The sequence below is a fragment of the Chiloscyllium punctatum genome, chromosome 1, assembly GCF_047496795.1.
Source record: "Chiloscyllium punctatum isolate Juve2018m chromosome 1, sChiPun1.3, whole genome shotgun sequence".
Taxonomy (NCBI): domain Eukaryota; kingdom Metazoa; phylum Chordata; class Chondrichthyes; order Orectolobiformes; family Hemiscylliidae; genus Chiloscyllium; species Chiloscyllium punctatum.
The window spans coordinates 90963431-90981031 of NC_092739.1; the positions used below are offsets into that span (position 1 = coordinate 90963431).

Genomic DNA, 17601 nt, shown 5'->3' on the forward strand with positions numbered 1-17601 from the left:
GCTGTCATTTTAGTTGAAACTAAAAAAGGTTTGTTTGGTATAATATGTTGAGAAAGCTGGCTCGGAATTGCATAGAGAAGCCCTTCATGAAACATGGTGAAACCGACACTTAATCAAAAAAATGTAAGGTTCCTGGTGGAAGGGCTTATGCCTGAAACATCAATTCTTCTCCTTGGATGCTGCCTGACCTGCTGTGCCTATCCAGCACCACACTTTCGAGTAAGGTTCCGTCTGGTGAGTTGGTGTGATTTTTTTTTTAATGCATGTTTCAGTTAATAATGGAAGCAGATTCATAAGTAACATTGAAAAGGGAATTGTATAAATTCTTGAAGATAATTAATTTACAGTTATGAAGAAAGAGTGAAATGTAATTAATTGGAAAATTCCACCAAACAGTTAGCAAGGGGTTGAAATAACTTCATTTACTGAATCATGCTGTGATTCTATGATTAGACATTCTCTTGCACTAGACAATCATATTTAGCAAGATCTTCTATTGCCATTTTATGTTCTCCTAGTGCCCTTTGAGCCTAATTGCTCTGAGGGTTAGAGGAGGGGAGTGTGGGCAGAATAGAAACACCCCAGATTTTCATTAATGCTCTCCTAATATTGTGTGAACACTGCAGCAGTCATATTGGATCCTTCTACAATTGATTATTTTCCTTTTGAGCATTTTGTTCAAAAATGGGTAGTATATTTAATGTTTGATGCCTTTGGTAAAATAGTGGACAGAGGATTTTGAAAAGACTGTGTCAATATGTGATATTGCAAGACATAATTTACAATTATGTTGCACATCAGGTTGTTTCCCTGATGAGTGTGTAAGAGGACAGGTTCTTAGTCTTTGGATAAGGGGATGATCGTTTAGAACTGGGATGAGAATTTTCTGCATTTAAAGGATTGTGAATCTTTGCAGTCCTCTACTTAGAAATTATGGAGGCTCTGTCATTGACTATATTTTAAGCTGAAGTTGACACATTTGTTCTTCCAGGTAATCTAAGGATGCAGGGATGGATGGGAAAGTGGAGTTGAAGCATAAGTTCATCATTGAATGGTGGACCAGGCTCAATAGAACATTTAGTCTACTCTTGTTTCTATTTCTTGTGTTCTAATCTGAATTAACACACAGAAAACCTATGTTTACTTCAAACTCTTTCAGCATTTTATTGTATTTATTATCTATATGTACAAGCTCAGGTGGCTGTGACAGGAGATGATTGTTGAACTGTTTCAAATGTTAAATGTTTGAAAATATGTGATATATTGCAAGCAAACGTTGAACATATTTCATTCTCCTTAAATGTGCATAGTTTTGAGTATAACTTCAAGTAATTTGCTCATTTTTGCTTGAATTTTACTTATTTCACAAATAACTTTTTAACAGGTTTTCCACTGCTTTAAAACAGTATAAAACACTTAATCCCCTGATCCTTTTTAGTGGTGATTGTTTAAATCCTTCACTCTTAAGTACCACCACAAAAGGACGGCACATGATACCAATTCTTAATGCTTTTGGAGTACAGTGTGCAGTATTTGGTGAGTACATTTTTAATGTCACACATCATTAATTACTGTTTTCATTTGTCTTTCTTGTACCACTTATACTATTAAATCATTAAGAACTCTGACCCTGTGATATTTATCTGAATAGTTAGAAGTTTTATTTGTTCTTTTTCTTCTTCCATAAATTGGTATAATTTTAACCAGACTGTATTGCAGATACCATGAATAAAAGATGATGGGGTAGTAAGTTCATGGAAATATGATGGTATGAAATGGTTGAATAAGAACTTAAGGCCTAAATGGAGAAAAATTCCACATGGGCAGAGTTGAATGTGGTTGGTCAGTCATAACAGATAAGACCATAAGATATAGGAGGAGAATTAAGCTATTCAGTCATGGCTGATTACATTTCTCAGGAGAAAGTGAGGACCGCAGATGCTGGAGATCAGAGCTGAAAAATGTGTTGCTGGAAAAGCGCAGCAGATCAGGCAGCATCCAAGGAGCAGGAGAAGCGACGTTTTGGGCATAAGCCCTTCTTCAGGAATGAGGAAGGTGTGCCAAGCAGGCTAAGATAAAAGGTAGGGAGGAGGGACTTGGGGGAGGGGCGTTGGGAATGCGATAGGTGGAAGGAGGTTAAGGTGAGGGTGATAGGCCGGAGAGGGGGTGGGGGCGGAGAGGTCGGGAAGAAGATTGCAGGTCAAGAAGGCGGTGCTGAGTCCAAGGGTTGGGACTGAGATAAGGTGGGGGGAGGGGAAATGAGGAAGCTGGACAAATCTGCATTCATCCCTTGTGGTCGGAGGATTCCTAGAAATTCTCTGAAACGTTTCGCAAGTAGGCGGCCTGTCTCCCCAATGTAGAGAAGGCCACATCGGGTGCAGTAACCGGAACATTTCAGAGAACACATCTGGGACACCCGCACCAACCAACCCAACAGCCCCGTGGCTGAACACCTTAACTCCCTCTCTCACTCCGCCAAGGACATGCAGGTCCTTGGCCTCCTCCATCGCAAGACCATGGCAACACGACGCCTGGAGGAAGAGCGCCTCATCTTCCGCCTAGGAATCCTCCGACCACAAGGGATGAATGCAGATTTGTCCAGCTTCCTCATTTCCCCTCCCCCCACCTTATCTCAGTCCCAACCCTCGGACTCAGCACCGCCTTCTTGACCTGCAATCATCTTCCCGACCTCTCCGCCCCCACCCCCTCTCCGGCCTATCACCCTCACCTTAACCTCCTTCCACCTATTGCATTCCCAATGCTCCTCCCCCAAGTCCCTCCTCCCTACCTTTTATCTTAGCCTGCTTGGCACACCTTCCTCATTCCTGAAGAAGGGCTTATGCCTGAAACGTCGATTCTCTTGCTCCTTGGATGCTGCCTGACCTGCTGCGCTTTTCCAGCGACACATTTTTCAGCTCTGATATATTTCTCAACCCCATTCTCCTGCCTTCTCCCTGTAAGCATTGATCCCTTAAATACACTCAAAGACTTGGCCTCCACAGCCCTCTGCGGTAATGTGTTCCACAGAATAACCACCCTCTGGCTGAAGACATTCCTTCTCATCTTAGTTCTAAAGGGTGTTCACTCTGAGATTGTGCAGTCAGGACCTCCTCTCTCTTACTGGTGGAAACATCTATCCAGACCTCTAAGTATTCTGTAAGTTTCGATGAGATTTCCCCCTCATCCTTCAAAACCCCATTAAGTGCAGACCTGGGGTCCTCAACCATTCTTCATAATGGCAAGCCTTTCATTCCTGGGATCATTCTTGTAAACCTCCACTGTAGCCCGTGTAAAGACAGCAATTCTTCCTTAAATATGGGGTTCAAAACTGCTCTCGATATTCCAAATGTTATCTGACAAGGGCCTTATACAGTCTCAGCACTACATCTCTGCATTTTTATTCCAACCCTCTTGAAATGAATGCTAACATTGAATTTGCCTTTTTAAATGCCAACTGAACCTACATATTTACCTTAAGAGAATCCTGAACTAGGACTCCCAAGACACTTTTTCCAAAGCCTTTCACTTTTTAGAAAATATTCTATGCTTCTATTCTTCCCAGCAAATTGCATAACTTTCCCATATTGTGCTCCGTCTGCCACTTTGCCAATTCTTGTAATTTGTTCAAGTGCTTCTGCAGCCTCCCCACTTCCTCAACACTGCCTGTCCATCCCCCTGTCTTTGTGTCAACTGAAAACTTAGCAACAGTGCCCTCAGTTTGTTTGTACAGACAGTTAATATATAATGTGAATATTTATCGTCCCAGTACGGACCTCTGCGGAACTCCGTTAACCTCCCACAGAAGACACATTCATCCCTATTCTCTACCTTCTGCCAGTCATCTAATCTTCTGTCCATGCCAGTACCTTGCCCTAATGCCATGGATGTGTTCTTATTTTATTTAGCAGTCTCCTATGCGGCACCTTCTGGAAATCCAAATAGATCACATACACTGGCATCTTTGTCTAATCCGCTTGTTACCATCTCAATGAATTCAACCAGAGTTGTCAGGCATGACCTCCCCTTGACAAAACTGTGCTGCTTCAGCCTTATTTGATCATACACTTCCAAGTAATCTTATCTTTGATAATGTACTCTTAAATTTTTAACCAATGACCACGGTGAGGCGAATATATTTTCCTGTCTTCTGTCTCCATCCCTTTTTAATCAGGGGTGTTATATTAACCATTTTTCAGTCCTTTGGAACCCGTCTGACTTCAGTGATTCCTGAAATATTGCCACTAATGTATCTACAGTCTCCTGAGCTACCTCCTTCAGAATTCTGGGGTGCAGTCCATCTGGTCCAGGTGATTTATTCACTTTGGACCTTTCAGCTTTCCCAGCACACACTCCTTAATGATGGCCACTACACTCACTCCTGCCCAACTCGGTCTTGAAGTTCTATTATGCTGCTGGTATCTTTCACTGTGAAAACTGATGCAAAGTACCCTTTCAGTTCCATTGTTCTTTCTTTGTACCCCTTTGCTATTTCTCCAGCTTCATTTTCAGTTCAGTGCCTGTTGCCTCTCTTACCTTTTATATATTTTAAGAACTGTTGCAATCTTCTTTTATATTACTAGCTCCCTTACTCTCAAATTTCATCATCTTTCCTTTACTGGTTTTTTAGTTATCCCGTGCTAGTTTTTAAAGGCTTCACATTAGTGTTTTTCATTAATATTCAACACATTGTACACCTATTCGTTTGCTTGTCTGCTGCCCCTGACTTTCCTTGTCAGCCATGGTTGCCTCATCCTTCCCTTAGAATGTTTCTTCTTCCTTTGGATAAATTTCTGCCACCCAAGTTATCTCAGAAACCTCTGCCATTGTTGCTCACCTTCTTCCCTGCTAGTCTCCCCTTTCAATCAAATCTGGCTAGCTCTTCCCTCAATTTTTTTTAAATCACCTTTACTCAATTGTGATTGGTTGCATCTGATTCCAGCTTCTCCCAATCGAGCTGCAGGTTAAATGATCATATTATGGTCACTGTCTCCTAGTGGTTCCTTTACTTTAAGCTCCTTAATCAAGTCTGTCTCGTTACACATCACCAAATCCAGAATTCCCTGTTCCCATGTCTGTTCTACCACAAACTGCTCTTTGTAAAACAAAACCATCTCACAGACATTCCAAAATTCCTTCTCTTGACACCTGCCATCAATTGATTTTCCCAGTAGAAATACATCCCCCATGACTACAGTAATACTGCTTTTCTTACATGTCTATTCTTTCTACTAATTTATTTTCTTGCCCACATTCTAATTACTGCTAGAAGGCCTGTACAGAACTCCAGTCAGGGTTCTTTTTTTCTCCTTTGAGTTCCTTAACACACACGAAACAGATTCTGTGCTTTCTGACTATATATTACTTACAGAGTTACAGTTATACAGCACGGAAATAGACCCTTCGGTCCAACTTATCAGCGCCGACTAGATATCCTAAACTGATCTAGTCCCATGTGCCAGCATTTAACCCATATCCCTCTAAACCCTTCCTATTAATGTACCCATCCAGATGTCTTTTAAAAGATGTAATTGTATGCATCTCCACCACCACCTCTGGCAGCTTATTCCATCTGCGTACCACCCATCTGTATATAGATTTTTCCCCTCTCACCTTAAACCTATGCCCTCTAGTTTTGGATCCTCTACCTTGGGGAAACAAGACCTTGGCTGTCCACCCTATCCATGCCCTTCATGATTTTATAAACCTCTGTAAGGTCAACCCTCAGCCTCCAACACTCCAGAGAAAAATACCCCACACTCTTACTATTGATTTAATTAAATTTCTTCCTAATAAGGCAACCCCATTTCTCTGCCCATGTATCCTTTGGTCCTTTTGATAGATCATGTATCGTTGGATATTTGATCCCATTGCAGCCCACGTCTATGCAATACCCATGACATTGGCCCTGGCAATTTCAATCTGTTACAAGCTCACATGCCTTGTTTCATATACTGCGAGCATTTAAGTATTGTAATATGACTTTGTTAATGGCCTGAATAAAAGCAAAGGGATAATCGTTGTGATGAAATTATTTATCATAAAATTGCTGAGACTGGGGCCTCTTCTCCCATCCATCCAATCAGGGAATATTTCCTTTGGCCCTATTCTTCATGTCCTATCTCCATACCAAGCTCTTAGCCATGTCACAAAATTATGTTAAATTCTGCATCTTTTAATGTTCCTAATTTCTCTATTGAGTAGATCCTTCTGAAACATGCTTTGGGGTTATAACATGCTTTTCTTTCTGACATTTCTAACTTTGCCCAGGGCTAAAGGTGTTTGAATTTTAAAAGCAGATGCCAATCTATATCGTGTGATTGAAACGAGGATTGTTTTATTTATAGCACTTTCCACTGCAAGCACCTCAGTACTTAAAAAGGATAGAGCAAATTTTATACAGCAGCATTCCAGCACTATTACTTTGCTCCATGATTATTGTACGAGTTTCATTGCCAGAAATGTCCATTCAAAATATGTCATTGAAAAGTTAAGGCAATTGGGTGGGCTGAACATTTTAAATAGAGCAATAGTGTTGGAGTTACTTTTCATGAATTGGTAACTTTTAATTTGTAATGATAGCCATTTTATCATCCACAAACAAAATCACTTTGGTCTCTGATGCCAAACAGTTCTGATTTTTGCTATTTTAGAATATTTTTAGGAAGGGAAAATAGGCGAATGAAACAATTTAAAATTTGTTGATAATCAATTGAAAGCATATAAAGTAAACTAAATTTAAAGTTGGTAGCCTTTAACTTCTCCTGAACATTTTGTTGAAATTAGCATTTATACATTTTATTCAATGTAATGTAATAACTATTGTCACTGCATTTTTATTTGCCTTACATGAGTAATGAGGGGAGCTATTTGCAAGATTTTATAAGTTATCTGGTTATTGAGTCTAATATTCTTGATAAATCTGAGTATCTGACAATATCAGAAATACATCAATATATTCTGCTTACAGGAAATCATGAATTTGACTTTGGAGTTGACCTACTGGAGGAAGTTATATCTGAGATGAATTTTCCTTGGTTGCTCAGCAATGTCTATGATTCATTTACTTCTGAGCCACTAGGGCATGGCATACAAAGCAAGATAATAGAATGGAATGGTGTAAAAATTGGCTTAATGGGCTTAGTGGAGGAAGAATGGATTGATACTTTGGCTACTATTGATAAGTCAAGTGTGAACTTTATTGATTATGTCATTGTTGCTGACCAACTTTCTCAAGAACTTCGAGCCAAAGGTGCAGAACTTCTAATTGCTTTGACACATATGAAATGGAGTAATGATATTAGACTTGCAAGGAGTGCTGATGGATTGAACCTGATTTTAGGAGGGCATGATCATGACTATGGGACCACAGAAGTTAATGGTACTCTTATTATCAAAAGTGGATCAGATTTTCGAAGCTTAAGTAAAGTTGATATTACAAGAACTGGTGAGAATAATTACCAGTGTACCACTCAGAAGATAGAAATTACAAAAGAATTGGAGGAAGACATCATTGTAAACAACATTGTCCAAGAGTTTACTTTTAATCTGGAGGTATGTTAGCCAGTGTAATTATCTTATGAACCGCTTCCATCTATTTAGCTGGTATACGTATGTTACAACTGTCTTTAGTGTTCAGATAATGGATCAGTATTAGTTAATGATATTCTTGCACAGAACATCTACATGCTTAACTACAAAGTGAAAGTAGTATTTTATCAGACAAAGCTAAAGACTATTTCTTCAATAAAATTTCCTTCTGGATGATGCCAAAATATAGAAAATTCAATGAAAGCATTAAAAAAAGTGTTACAGAGAGAAAAATTGGAAGGATAGAAATTTGTTTGATGGGAAGCAAAGGGTTAATTCTGGTTTGCTTGTATTGGAGAAAGTTTAGAAATGGATGCCATGGACCCTTGGCGTCAGTGTTGGGAGCATTGATTTTCCAGAGATTTCAGTAGATTTATATCAGTGCATTATTAAAAATCTTGCATAAGGTGTACAGTGGTATTGAATTTTGTCAGGGTAGGTGATGCATTGCTTTTGGATATGCTGGGAATGATCCATAAAGCTCAGGCAAACTCCACTGCATCCAATCTTTCACCCTAGCAATGAGACTGGAGGAGGAGTGGAGACTGCAATCTGTGGATATGGCTGGGTAGAAGGACCACCTCTATACACTGGTGCTGTACTACTGCTTCATAAGAATTAACAAAACCCCTCCAACCTTCACCACTTGCATCACTCCATGCCACCTCATATACTGCCTCTCGATCTAACCCACATGGACCATGAAGTCAGTATCCTCTATGCCAGTCTATGACTCCCCATGTCCCTTCATACCCCTTAATGCGCCCTATTTCCCTCTATCTCCACTCTAGACCTTCTTGGAAATTGTGCTTAGCTGTACCCATATTCCCACTACCCTGTCCCTTTACGGCCCAAAGCCAACTTTCCCTTCCACTATCGTGATAACTCAGCAATGTGTAAACTTGACGAAGCCATGCTGATGACATAAAATAATGCAATTCTTTAAAAACAAAACTCTACTTGGCCAAAAAAATCAATACATTAAAATTTCTTGAGCAAATCTCTTAGGAAAACAAATATTTATATTTAATATTCTTTGACAATTCCCAGTGAGTTTATGCAGTCTTTGGGCAAATTCATATACACTTTTAACAATTCCAAAGGACAACTAGTCCCACAACTTAAAAATGCACCCCAACACTCAGCTCTCCAAAGGTACCCTGGTTATCCAAAATAACTTCATTAAAACAATAGCCACCCAGGGATCATATACAGACTAAGAAATTACAGCAATTTTACATTGCTGTTCACACTCCAGGTTTCAAACTGTTGAATTATCACAGTGGACTTTCAAAGACATAATTGATCATTTAAATTGTTAGCTGTCTCTGCGAATTGCACATATTAAACTGGTGCTGTCCCAAACCTGCTCCCACAGAAATCCGAAGTGGCAGGATAATACTTTTTGCTGCTTTTCACCATGCTAAATTGGGTTTCTCTTGCAACAATACACTGGCTTGTAAATTTGCTTTATAACTTCTTGATTTGTAGCTTCAGAATCTTACGGACAACTTTTCTTATGTAATATTTGTCTTGGCTTGGAAAATTAATAAGATTCAGGTAGACAAAGTGTTTGTGTTGAGGGTGTTGATTGTTCTTAGACCACACAATAGGTTTCTTTTCCAAACTTCTTAACAAAACCAGGAACTCACTTTTCCTTCAATTTTGCAGTAGGGACTCCCCAGTTGGAAGGCCATTCAACCCATCATGTTTGTATTAGCTCCTGAAAGCTATCCAGTTAGTCCCATTCTCCAGCCCCATCTCTGTAACCTTCTAAATTAATCACTATTAAATCTATATCTAGCTCTGTCTTTTGAAACCTCCAATACTATCCACCTCCACCATTCTCCTAGGTAGCACATTCCAAATCCTAACAAACCTCCCCATCTCATTCCTAGCTCTCCTTATGACAGCCTTGAAAAAGTGATCCATAATTACTGACAACCCAACTAGTGGAAACAGAATATCCTCCTTTCCCCTGTCAAAATTGTTCAGAATTTTGAAAACCTCAGTAAGGTCACCTCTTAGTATTCTCTACGCCAAGAAGAATAAACCAAATTTTTATAATCTTTCCTTAAATCTAACATCCCTTAGTCCTGTTATCATTTTCACATATCTGCTTTGCACTCTGTCCAGGGCTTTAACATTCATCCTTAACTGAACACAGTAGTCCAAAGATGGCATGATTGTTTTTTGTAGAGATATAGCAGTACTTCCTTACATTTATACTCAGTGCCTCTATTTATAAATCCTATCAACCTTCTTACCAATTGTTTCAACTTGCCTGGCCACATTCCTAGAATTTTGCATGTGAACCCTAAAGTTCCCCTGCCTTTGAATCCCCTCAAAGTTGTACCGTTAAGTCTGAAGTGTCTCTCCACATTTCTTCTATGATGCGTGATGTCACATTTGTCTGCATTGAGATTGTCAATTTGCTAACTTGTCAGCGTACCTCTGAAGTCACCCAGCATCATCCTCACAATTCACTATTCTCCCGAGCTTGGTGTCATCTGCAAATTTAGAGAATTTTCCTTCAACCCACCTCCAAATCGTTCCCATAAATCAGAAAAAGCAAGAATCCTGACACTAGTTCCTGGGAAACACCATTTTCAACTTGTGTCCAATCTGAAAAATGATCGTTTATACCTCCCTCTGTTTACTGTCTTTTGGCCAACGTCAAATCCATGCTGTCAAGGATCTATTAATCTTAAGCATTTCGGATTTGCCACTGTGTCAAATGCCTTCTGAAAATTCAAATATACAACTTACACAGCAGTCATCATAGCTTTGGTTCAAACATGGACAAAAGAGCTGAAGTCCAGAAGAGATGTGAGAGTGACAGCTCTTGACATCAAAGCTACATTCGACTGAGTGTGGCATCAAGGAAGCCTAGCAAAACTGGAATCAATAGGTATCAGAGGCAAACTCTCCAGTGGTCTGAGTCATACCTGGCACATAGGAAGATGGTTCTGGTTGTCAGAGGTCAGTCATCTTAGCTCCAGAGCATCTCTGCAGGAGTTCCGAATGTTGGTTTCCTTGGCCCAACCATCTTCAGCTGCTTCATCAATGACTTTGCCTCAATAATAAGGTCAGAGTAGAGATGTTCACTAATGATTGCACAATGTTCTGCACCATTTGGGACTGTTCAGGTATTAAAGCAGTCATGTCAAATGAAACAATATGGACAGTGTTGTTTGGACAATATCCAGGCCTGATCTGACAAGTGGCAACAACATTTGCACTGCACAAAGTCCAGGTAATAGCCAACTCCAATAAAAGACAATATAATCATTACCCCTTGACATTCAATGGTGTTACCATCACTGAATTCTCCCAGTATCAACATCCTTGGGCTTACCATTCACCAAGAAACTTGACTGGACCTGTCACACAAACATAGTGGCTACAAGAGCATGTCCGAGGCTGGAAATACTGCGATGAGTAACTCACCACATGACTCCCCAAAGCCTGTCCACTATCTACAAGGTACAAGTTAGGAGTGTAATGGAATACTTCCCCACTTGCCTAGATGTGTGTCCCTCCAACAACATAAGAAACTTGACACCATCCAGAAAACACAGTTCGCTTGATTGGCATCACATCCACAAACATCTAATTTCTTCTCCACTGACGCACACTAGCAGCAGTGTGTATTATCTATAAGATGCACTGCAGAAATCCACCAAAGACCCCTGGGACAGCACCTTCCAATCTGTTGACCACTTACATTGAGAAGTGTAAGGGCAGTAAATACATGGGAACATCACCTGCAGATTCCCCTCCAAGCTACTCCCCACACTTACTTGGAAATATACTGCAGTTTTTCACTGGGGTTGGATCAAAATCCTGGAATTCCCTCCCTTAAAGGCATTGTGGATCAGCCTTTGGCACTTGGACTGCAGTAATTCAAGAAGGCAGCTCACCAGCACCCTCTCAAGGGCAACTAGGGAAAGGTCATAAAAATGCTGGCCAGCCAAAGAATAAAGAAAACCACCACATCCACTGCCTGTGCCACCTCATCAAAGAATTCAATTAAATTTGTCAGACATAACCTACCCTTGACCGAGCCATGTTGATCGTCAAGTATTTATTTTTGTTGTGGGGAGTAGCTTGGAGGGGAACCCGCAGGTGGTGATTGCCCCATGTATTTACTGCCCTTGTATGTCTCTATGTAAGTGGTCAATGGATTGGAAGGTGCTGTCTCAGGGTCTTTGCATCTCTGCAGTGCATCTTGTGCGTCAGTGGAAGAGAATTTGGATGTTTGTGGATGTGATGCCAATCAAGCGAACTGTGTTGTCCTGGATGGTGTCAAGTTTCTTATGTTGTTGGAGGGACACCTATCTATATTTTTGTTGTAAAGTGTATGTTTACCTTGTCCCATATTATGGCCTCCATCAGTTTTCTCGATATTAACATTATGCTGACAGGTATATAGTTTCCTGGGTTATCCTTTTGGCACTTTCATAAACAGTGGTGTCACATTTGCAATCCTTCGTCTTCCTCTGGACTAAACTTTCTGCCAATAGCCCTGCAAATTGCTTTTTTACCCCCCTCACCAATCGAGGATGTATCCCATCCAGTTCTGATGACTTCTTTATGTGGAGTGCTACCAGCCTTTTTAGCACCTCTTCTCTGTCCATCACTATACTGCTCAGTTGCTTAACACCCACATTTTTAACTGGACCGTTGTCACCATTTTCTAATTTGGTAAAGACAAAGCAAATATCCTGTGCTTCAATGGACAGCTTTCCCTGTTTATTCTTTATGGACCCCACTCTTTCACTAATCGTTTACCATTTACATGTTTGAAGAATATTTTACTATTTGTTTTAGTGCAGCCTGCTGTCATTTCCTCATGTTTCTCTTAACCTTCCTTATTCCGGCCTTAGCCCCTCTCCTGCATTTCTGAAATTCTTCCTGATTTCTATAGCTATTAACATGCTAGTATACATCATCTGCTGTTTTATTCCTTATTTTCTTATCACTATCTTCATTATCTGGGGTACTCTACCTTTGAATACCACATACTTATTTCCCATGGCTGTGTACCTAGCTTGCACCCTATTCATCATTTTTAAAAAAAAATTTCTCCCATTTTTCATTTATTGTTTCATCTACCAAACTGCGTTTCCAATCAACCTGCTCCAGCTCAACCTTTTGACCCTAAAATCTGCCCTTTTCCTGGTAGGAAACATTCATTTAAGGGTCATTTTGCTTGGTGAGTTAGTGCCTTATTGGCTTCCCTGTGACTATGCTAAAGTTGATAGTACCAGAAAGAAGCAATCTTTAATATGGTCACCTTTTTTCAAACATGGCTTTAATAAAATCAGAATGGAGGATTGATGTAATGCAAAGCATGACATTTCCATTCTTCTTTTATGGCTACAGGCCCAGTTTTTTACTATGGTGGAGATATTCTCTCTTTCTGATTCTGCAGGTTTGGGGATGGCCAGGACTTTGTGCATATTTTATTCGTAGACAGGGCCGACCAGTTAAATGCTCACTCAATTGAAATCTCACTTTGGTGTTTCCTCTATTTCAAACCTGGTATGCAGAAAGCAGCCCAAGGCAACTGTTGAATTCATTGTTTGAATAATATTTTTTAAAAAATGCTCTCCCCATCCCCATAGTCCTTTTTACTTTTCTGAACATGTTGATGATAATGGTATATAATTTGCCTAAATAACTGTTATTCTGAACTTGACGGTGAAAATGTGTGGCCAGGCTGATTTCTGCTCCCTAGCTCAAAGGTGCTGAAGACAATTATCAGGCAATCCTGACTGTGGTAAAATTATTCAAAAAGAGTCAGCATTCTCTTGGACTTCCTGCTGTATGTAGGGATATTATGTTTACAGAATAACTTTTGTAGAATGTTTTGCATCAAATAGGTGCATGTGTCTATACTAATATAATTTTGAAAATATGGTAGATGTTAAAACAATTAAGTATCATGCTCCATTTTCATATTATTGGAATTATTTTAGGTATGCTAGACATGGACCAATATTAAAATATTCTTGCAGGAACTTAAATGAATATTAGTGCTTTAATCTCATAGCTGAGGATGAACTTGGCTCTACTATTGTCAGCCCAAACACTGAGGTTGTCTCTCAGGAACCAGTAGGACCTCATTACAGTATGTAGAGGATGGTGTGTGAACGTGAAACACGGCATACCTGATTAGGCAATTTTTGAGTGAAGGACTTTTTTGTGAAATCTAAAAGACCACCTATTGTTATTTGGTATTGTAAATGTTTATGCATCGTTTTGATCCCAAAGTTCTTGGTAAACATGTCTTTAAGGTGTAGATTGCTCATTTGTGGAGCTTTTTGCCATTGTTAGCATCTTACTAGTAGAAAGCTCTAATTAATTTATGGATAGTTTGATTTTGTCTATGATTTACATTATGAACATGTCTGAAATTATTGTGTCTTAATTTACAATTATTAGAATTAATGCATATGTTAATATAAACTGAGATTTGCTTCAATGCAGATGCTAGTTATAATTTACTAGAGGATTAGTTATGTACAAAACAAATAAGAAATCTTAATTTGCATGTTTTCTTTACCTATTCAGCACCTATTAGGAGAAGTGCTATGTCAGATAGAGGTAGAACTGGATGGACGTTTTACTACAGTAAGAAAATCAGAGAGCAGTCTAGGGAATCTTGTTACCAATGCCATGCTTGAAGCCACTCATGCTGATGTGGCATTACTTAATTCAGGTATATAGCTTTCAAACTACCATCATTTAAAATAATATAGTAGAAACAACTGAGCTCTTGCTTTAAGTTGGCTTGAAAAGCTGAGATCTGATTGGCTAGCAGTCTTATCCCAGCTACTTAGCATCAGTAATGCCAGTTTATAAGGTTATGAAACAACTTGTGTGCTGAGTTTGCTAAATTTTCAAATTTTAAATAGAAATAAAGACACCTATTCTTTTATGGTTTTCAGGGACTGGGTGAAGTCAAGAAGATTATGAGCAACCTTTTATATTCGTCTGAATTAGCTACGTACATTACAGAAACATGCATCCAATGTGAAATTGCATTTCCAAGTCCATTTTGCAATATATTAAGTGTTGCTACCTTTTCCAATCTTTTTATCAGTAGGTATTTGACCCCAGCATCCTCTTGGTGAGAAAAAAAGTTCAATTTTCCTCTGATCAATTTCTTCTACATTTATAGCCTGAGTTGTTGATCGCTCTATTAATGGAAATAGGTCCTGCCAAGCCACTCTAATGCTTCAAGTCCATTATGACTCTTCAGTCTTGAAATACTGGAGGATTAACCTTGAAGGTGGATAAGTAACCAGGCCCAGATGAATTGTATCCTGGGTTGTCGAATGAAGCCAGGGAGGAAGTAGCAATTGCTCTGAGGATTGTTTTCTGGTCCTCACTAGATAGATAAAGGCAAAGTACCAGATGATCAGAAGTCTGTGAATGCTGCACTTCTATTCAAAATGGGTGAGGGATAAGCTAAATAATTTTAGTCCTTTTGGTAGACAATCTAAATAATCATTATTGAGAGATGGGATTACTGTTACTTGGAAAAGTGCGTTTCTGGAATTCACTGCTCAGTTTAGTGGTTGAAGTGGAAACTCTCAACTCATTTGAAAGGAATCGGGATTTGCATTTGAATCCTTGTACTCTGCAAGGCAATAGGCCAAGTGCTAGAATGTGGGATTAAAATATGGATAAATGTGAGGTGATCCAATTTGCTAACAAAACAGGAAGATGGTATCTGAATGGTGTTGGGAAAGGGAGAGTACAACAAGATCTGAGTGTTATACACCAGTTGCTGAAACTAAGCATGCAGATACAGCAGACAGTAAATAAAGCAAATAATATGTAGGCCTTCATGGTGAGATTCTAGAGAGGAATGCTGCAATTGTACAGGGCTATTGTGAGTCCACACGTGTAAAGTACTGGGTGCAGTTTTGTTCTCCTTTTACCTGAGGAAGATGTTCTGGTAGTGGAGGGATTGCAGTAAAGGTTCACTAGACTGATTTCTGGGAAGGCAGATCAGATATACGAGGAGAGTCTGGATTGGTTACAACATTATTCACCGGAGTTTAGAAGAATGAGGGGGGAATCTCCTAGAAATCTGTAAAATTTGTACAGCACTAGAGAGGATAAGGATCTCCCCAATGACCGGCCAGTTCAGAATCAGGAATCAATTTAATGATACATGGAGTGGGCCATTCAGGACTGAAATGAGGAAAAAAGCCTTCACCCAGAGAGTAGGAACCTATGGAATTCTCTGCTACAGAAGCCAAATCATTGGATGTTTTCAAGAAGGAATTATATATAATTCTTAGGGCTAAAAGGATCAAAGCATATGGGGAGAAAATAGGAACAGATTATTGTGTTAGATAATCAGCCATGGTCATATTGAATGAAGGAGTAAGCTCTAAAGGCTGAATGGCCTATTCTTACTCCTTTTTTTAATGTTTCAATGCATATATGACTTTCAGGTGACATCCATTCGACCTCCCAAGCATTCTTTTGTACAACATTTTTTTGGCTAACAAACCTTGCAATTTTATGCTTTCCTTTCTCTCCCTACTCCTCATCTCCAGCTGAACAGTTAACAACATTCATTGTCATGCCATTTACATCCTGTAATGATCGTCATTCCCCCGTCCCATCCATGTTCTCCATTCCCAACACGTACTCCACTTCTCACATTTAAATTTCTCTGATTTGTGTTACTGCAGGGAATGATAGTGCATAATTCCAGGGAGAGAATTGAGGTTGGACCTGCATAGCAAATCTAACAGCAGTGGAGGAGGACACTTTGGAGGTCAGCAAGTTGGCACATAACTGAGGCATCAGCAATGGAGAAATAAGGGTGACTCATATACCTAATGGCAGAGTTGGATTTTACATTGTCACTTGACACTTAACCCTCACTCATATTGAAATGATGTTAGCACTAAGTTGGCAAATCATGATATCTCAATGTTCAGTTTGAATGCATTCCTTATTTCAGCAATATCTCATTTCTTTGAACTCCAACATGACCTTTAGAAGGAATGGAGGTTCTGATTAGGGAGCATGCTAAGGACTTCTCAGAGCAAGGTGAACACTGAGGATGCACTGACACATAACTTATGCACCCTCTAAGAGTTCAGATACTCATACCTTTGTGGGTTTTGTAGCAGAGATAACTACAGTAATAAGGCACTAATCTCAAATAGCAAGAGTAGGTATTGTAGATATGGATGGTATTGAAAAGGTCCCATTGTAAGATGCAGAACTAACTTAACACAGCTGAACATTCGTGCTGAGTCTCAGAAATCGTCGTGAAAAGGGAAATGTGTGTATTTTTGTCACAATTTCCAGAGATAGATAGTGCATGCCCTTAGAAAGTGACCGACTGAGTCTGTCTCAAGCATGGGTGCACAGAAATCCACCTCTGTTGAAAGCGTAGAGATGGAGAAGCAGACACGAAGGCCACTGGGTGCATGCTGGCCCGTGATTTGCAAACTCTGCTAGCTACTTGACATTAGATGATATAAAGGAGAAAGTGAGGACTGCAAATGCTGGAGAACAGAGTAGAAAAGTATATTCCTGGAAAAGCACAGCAGGTCAGGTAGCATCCAAGGAGCAGGAGAATCGTTGTTTCAGGTGTAAGCCCTTCATCAGGAATGATAAAGGACTTATGTCCTAAACATCGATTCTCCTGCTCCTTGGATGCTGCCTGACCTGCTGTGCATTTCCAGCACCACACCTTTCGACATGGGATGGTATAAAGGTTTGCTTTAATAAGATGTGAACCTCACTGCTTTGCAGCCAACTGCTCTCTATCTCTCTTCGAAAGGGAAAGTACATGTAGATTATAACAAGGAAAATTTGAAAAGAGTACATGACAGCGGGATCTGTCCAAAGGTACTGCCACTCCCAACCAACATTACCCCACACCACCCTGTCAACAGAACCACCCATTTTGCAGAACCGTACATTTTGCCTGCAACCTGATGTCTGGGTTTGTTTTTGTAGAGGTGCAGA

At 39.7% G+C, this 17601-nt stretch overlaps 1 protein-coding gene across 1 annotated transcript in view; it reads left to right on the plus strand.

Annotated features, from left to right (window-relative positions):
• Positions 1–1373: 1373 nt before the first annotated feature.
• Positions 1374–17601, plus strand: part of LOC140479150 (mannosylglucosyl-3-phosphoglycerate phosphatase-like) — a gene marked incomplete at its 5' end in the record, with an annotated part of 55220 nt that continues 38992 nt past the window's right edge. Inside the window, 3 exons of the mRNA XM_072573114.1 lie at positions 1374–1536; positions 6968–7551; positions 14167–14314. Of these exons, the coding sequence (XP_072429215.1) occupies positions 1374–1536; positions 6968–7551; positions 14167–14314 (895 nt within the window). The remainder of the gene's footprint in view (positions 1537–6967; positions 7552–14166; positions 14315–17601) is intronic.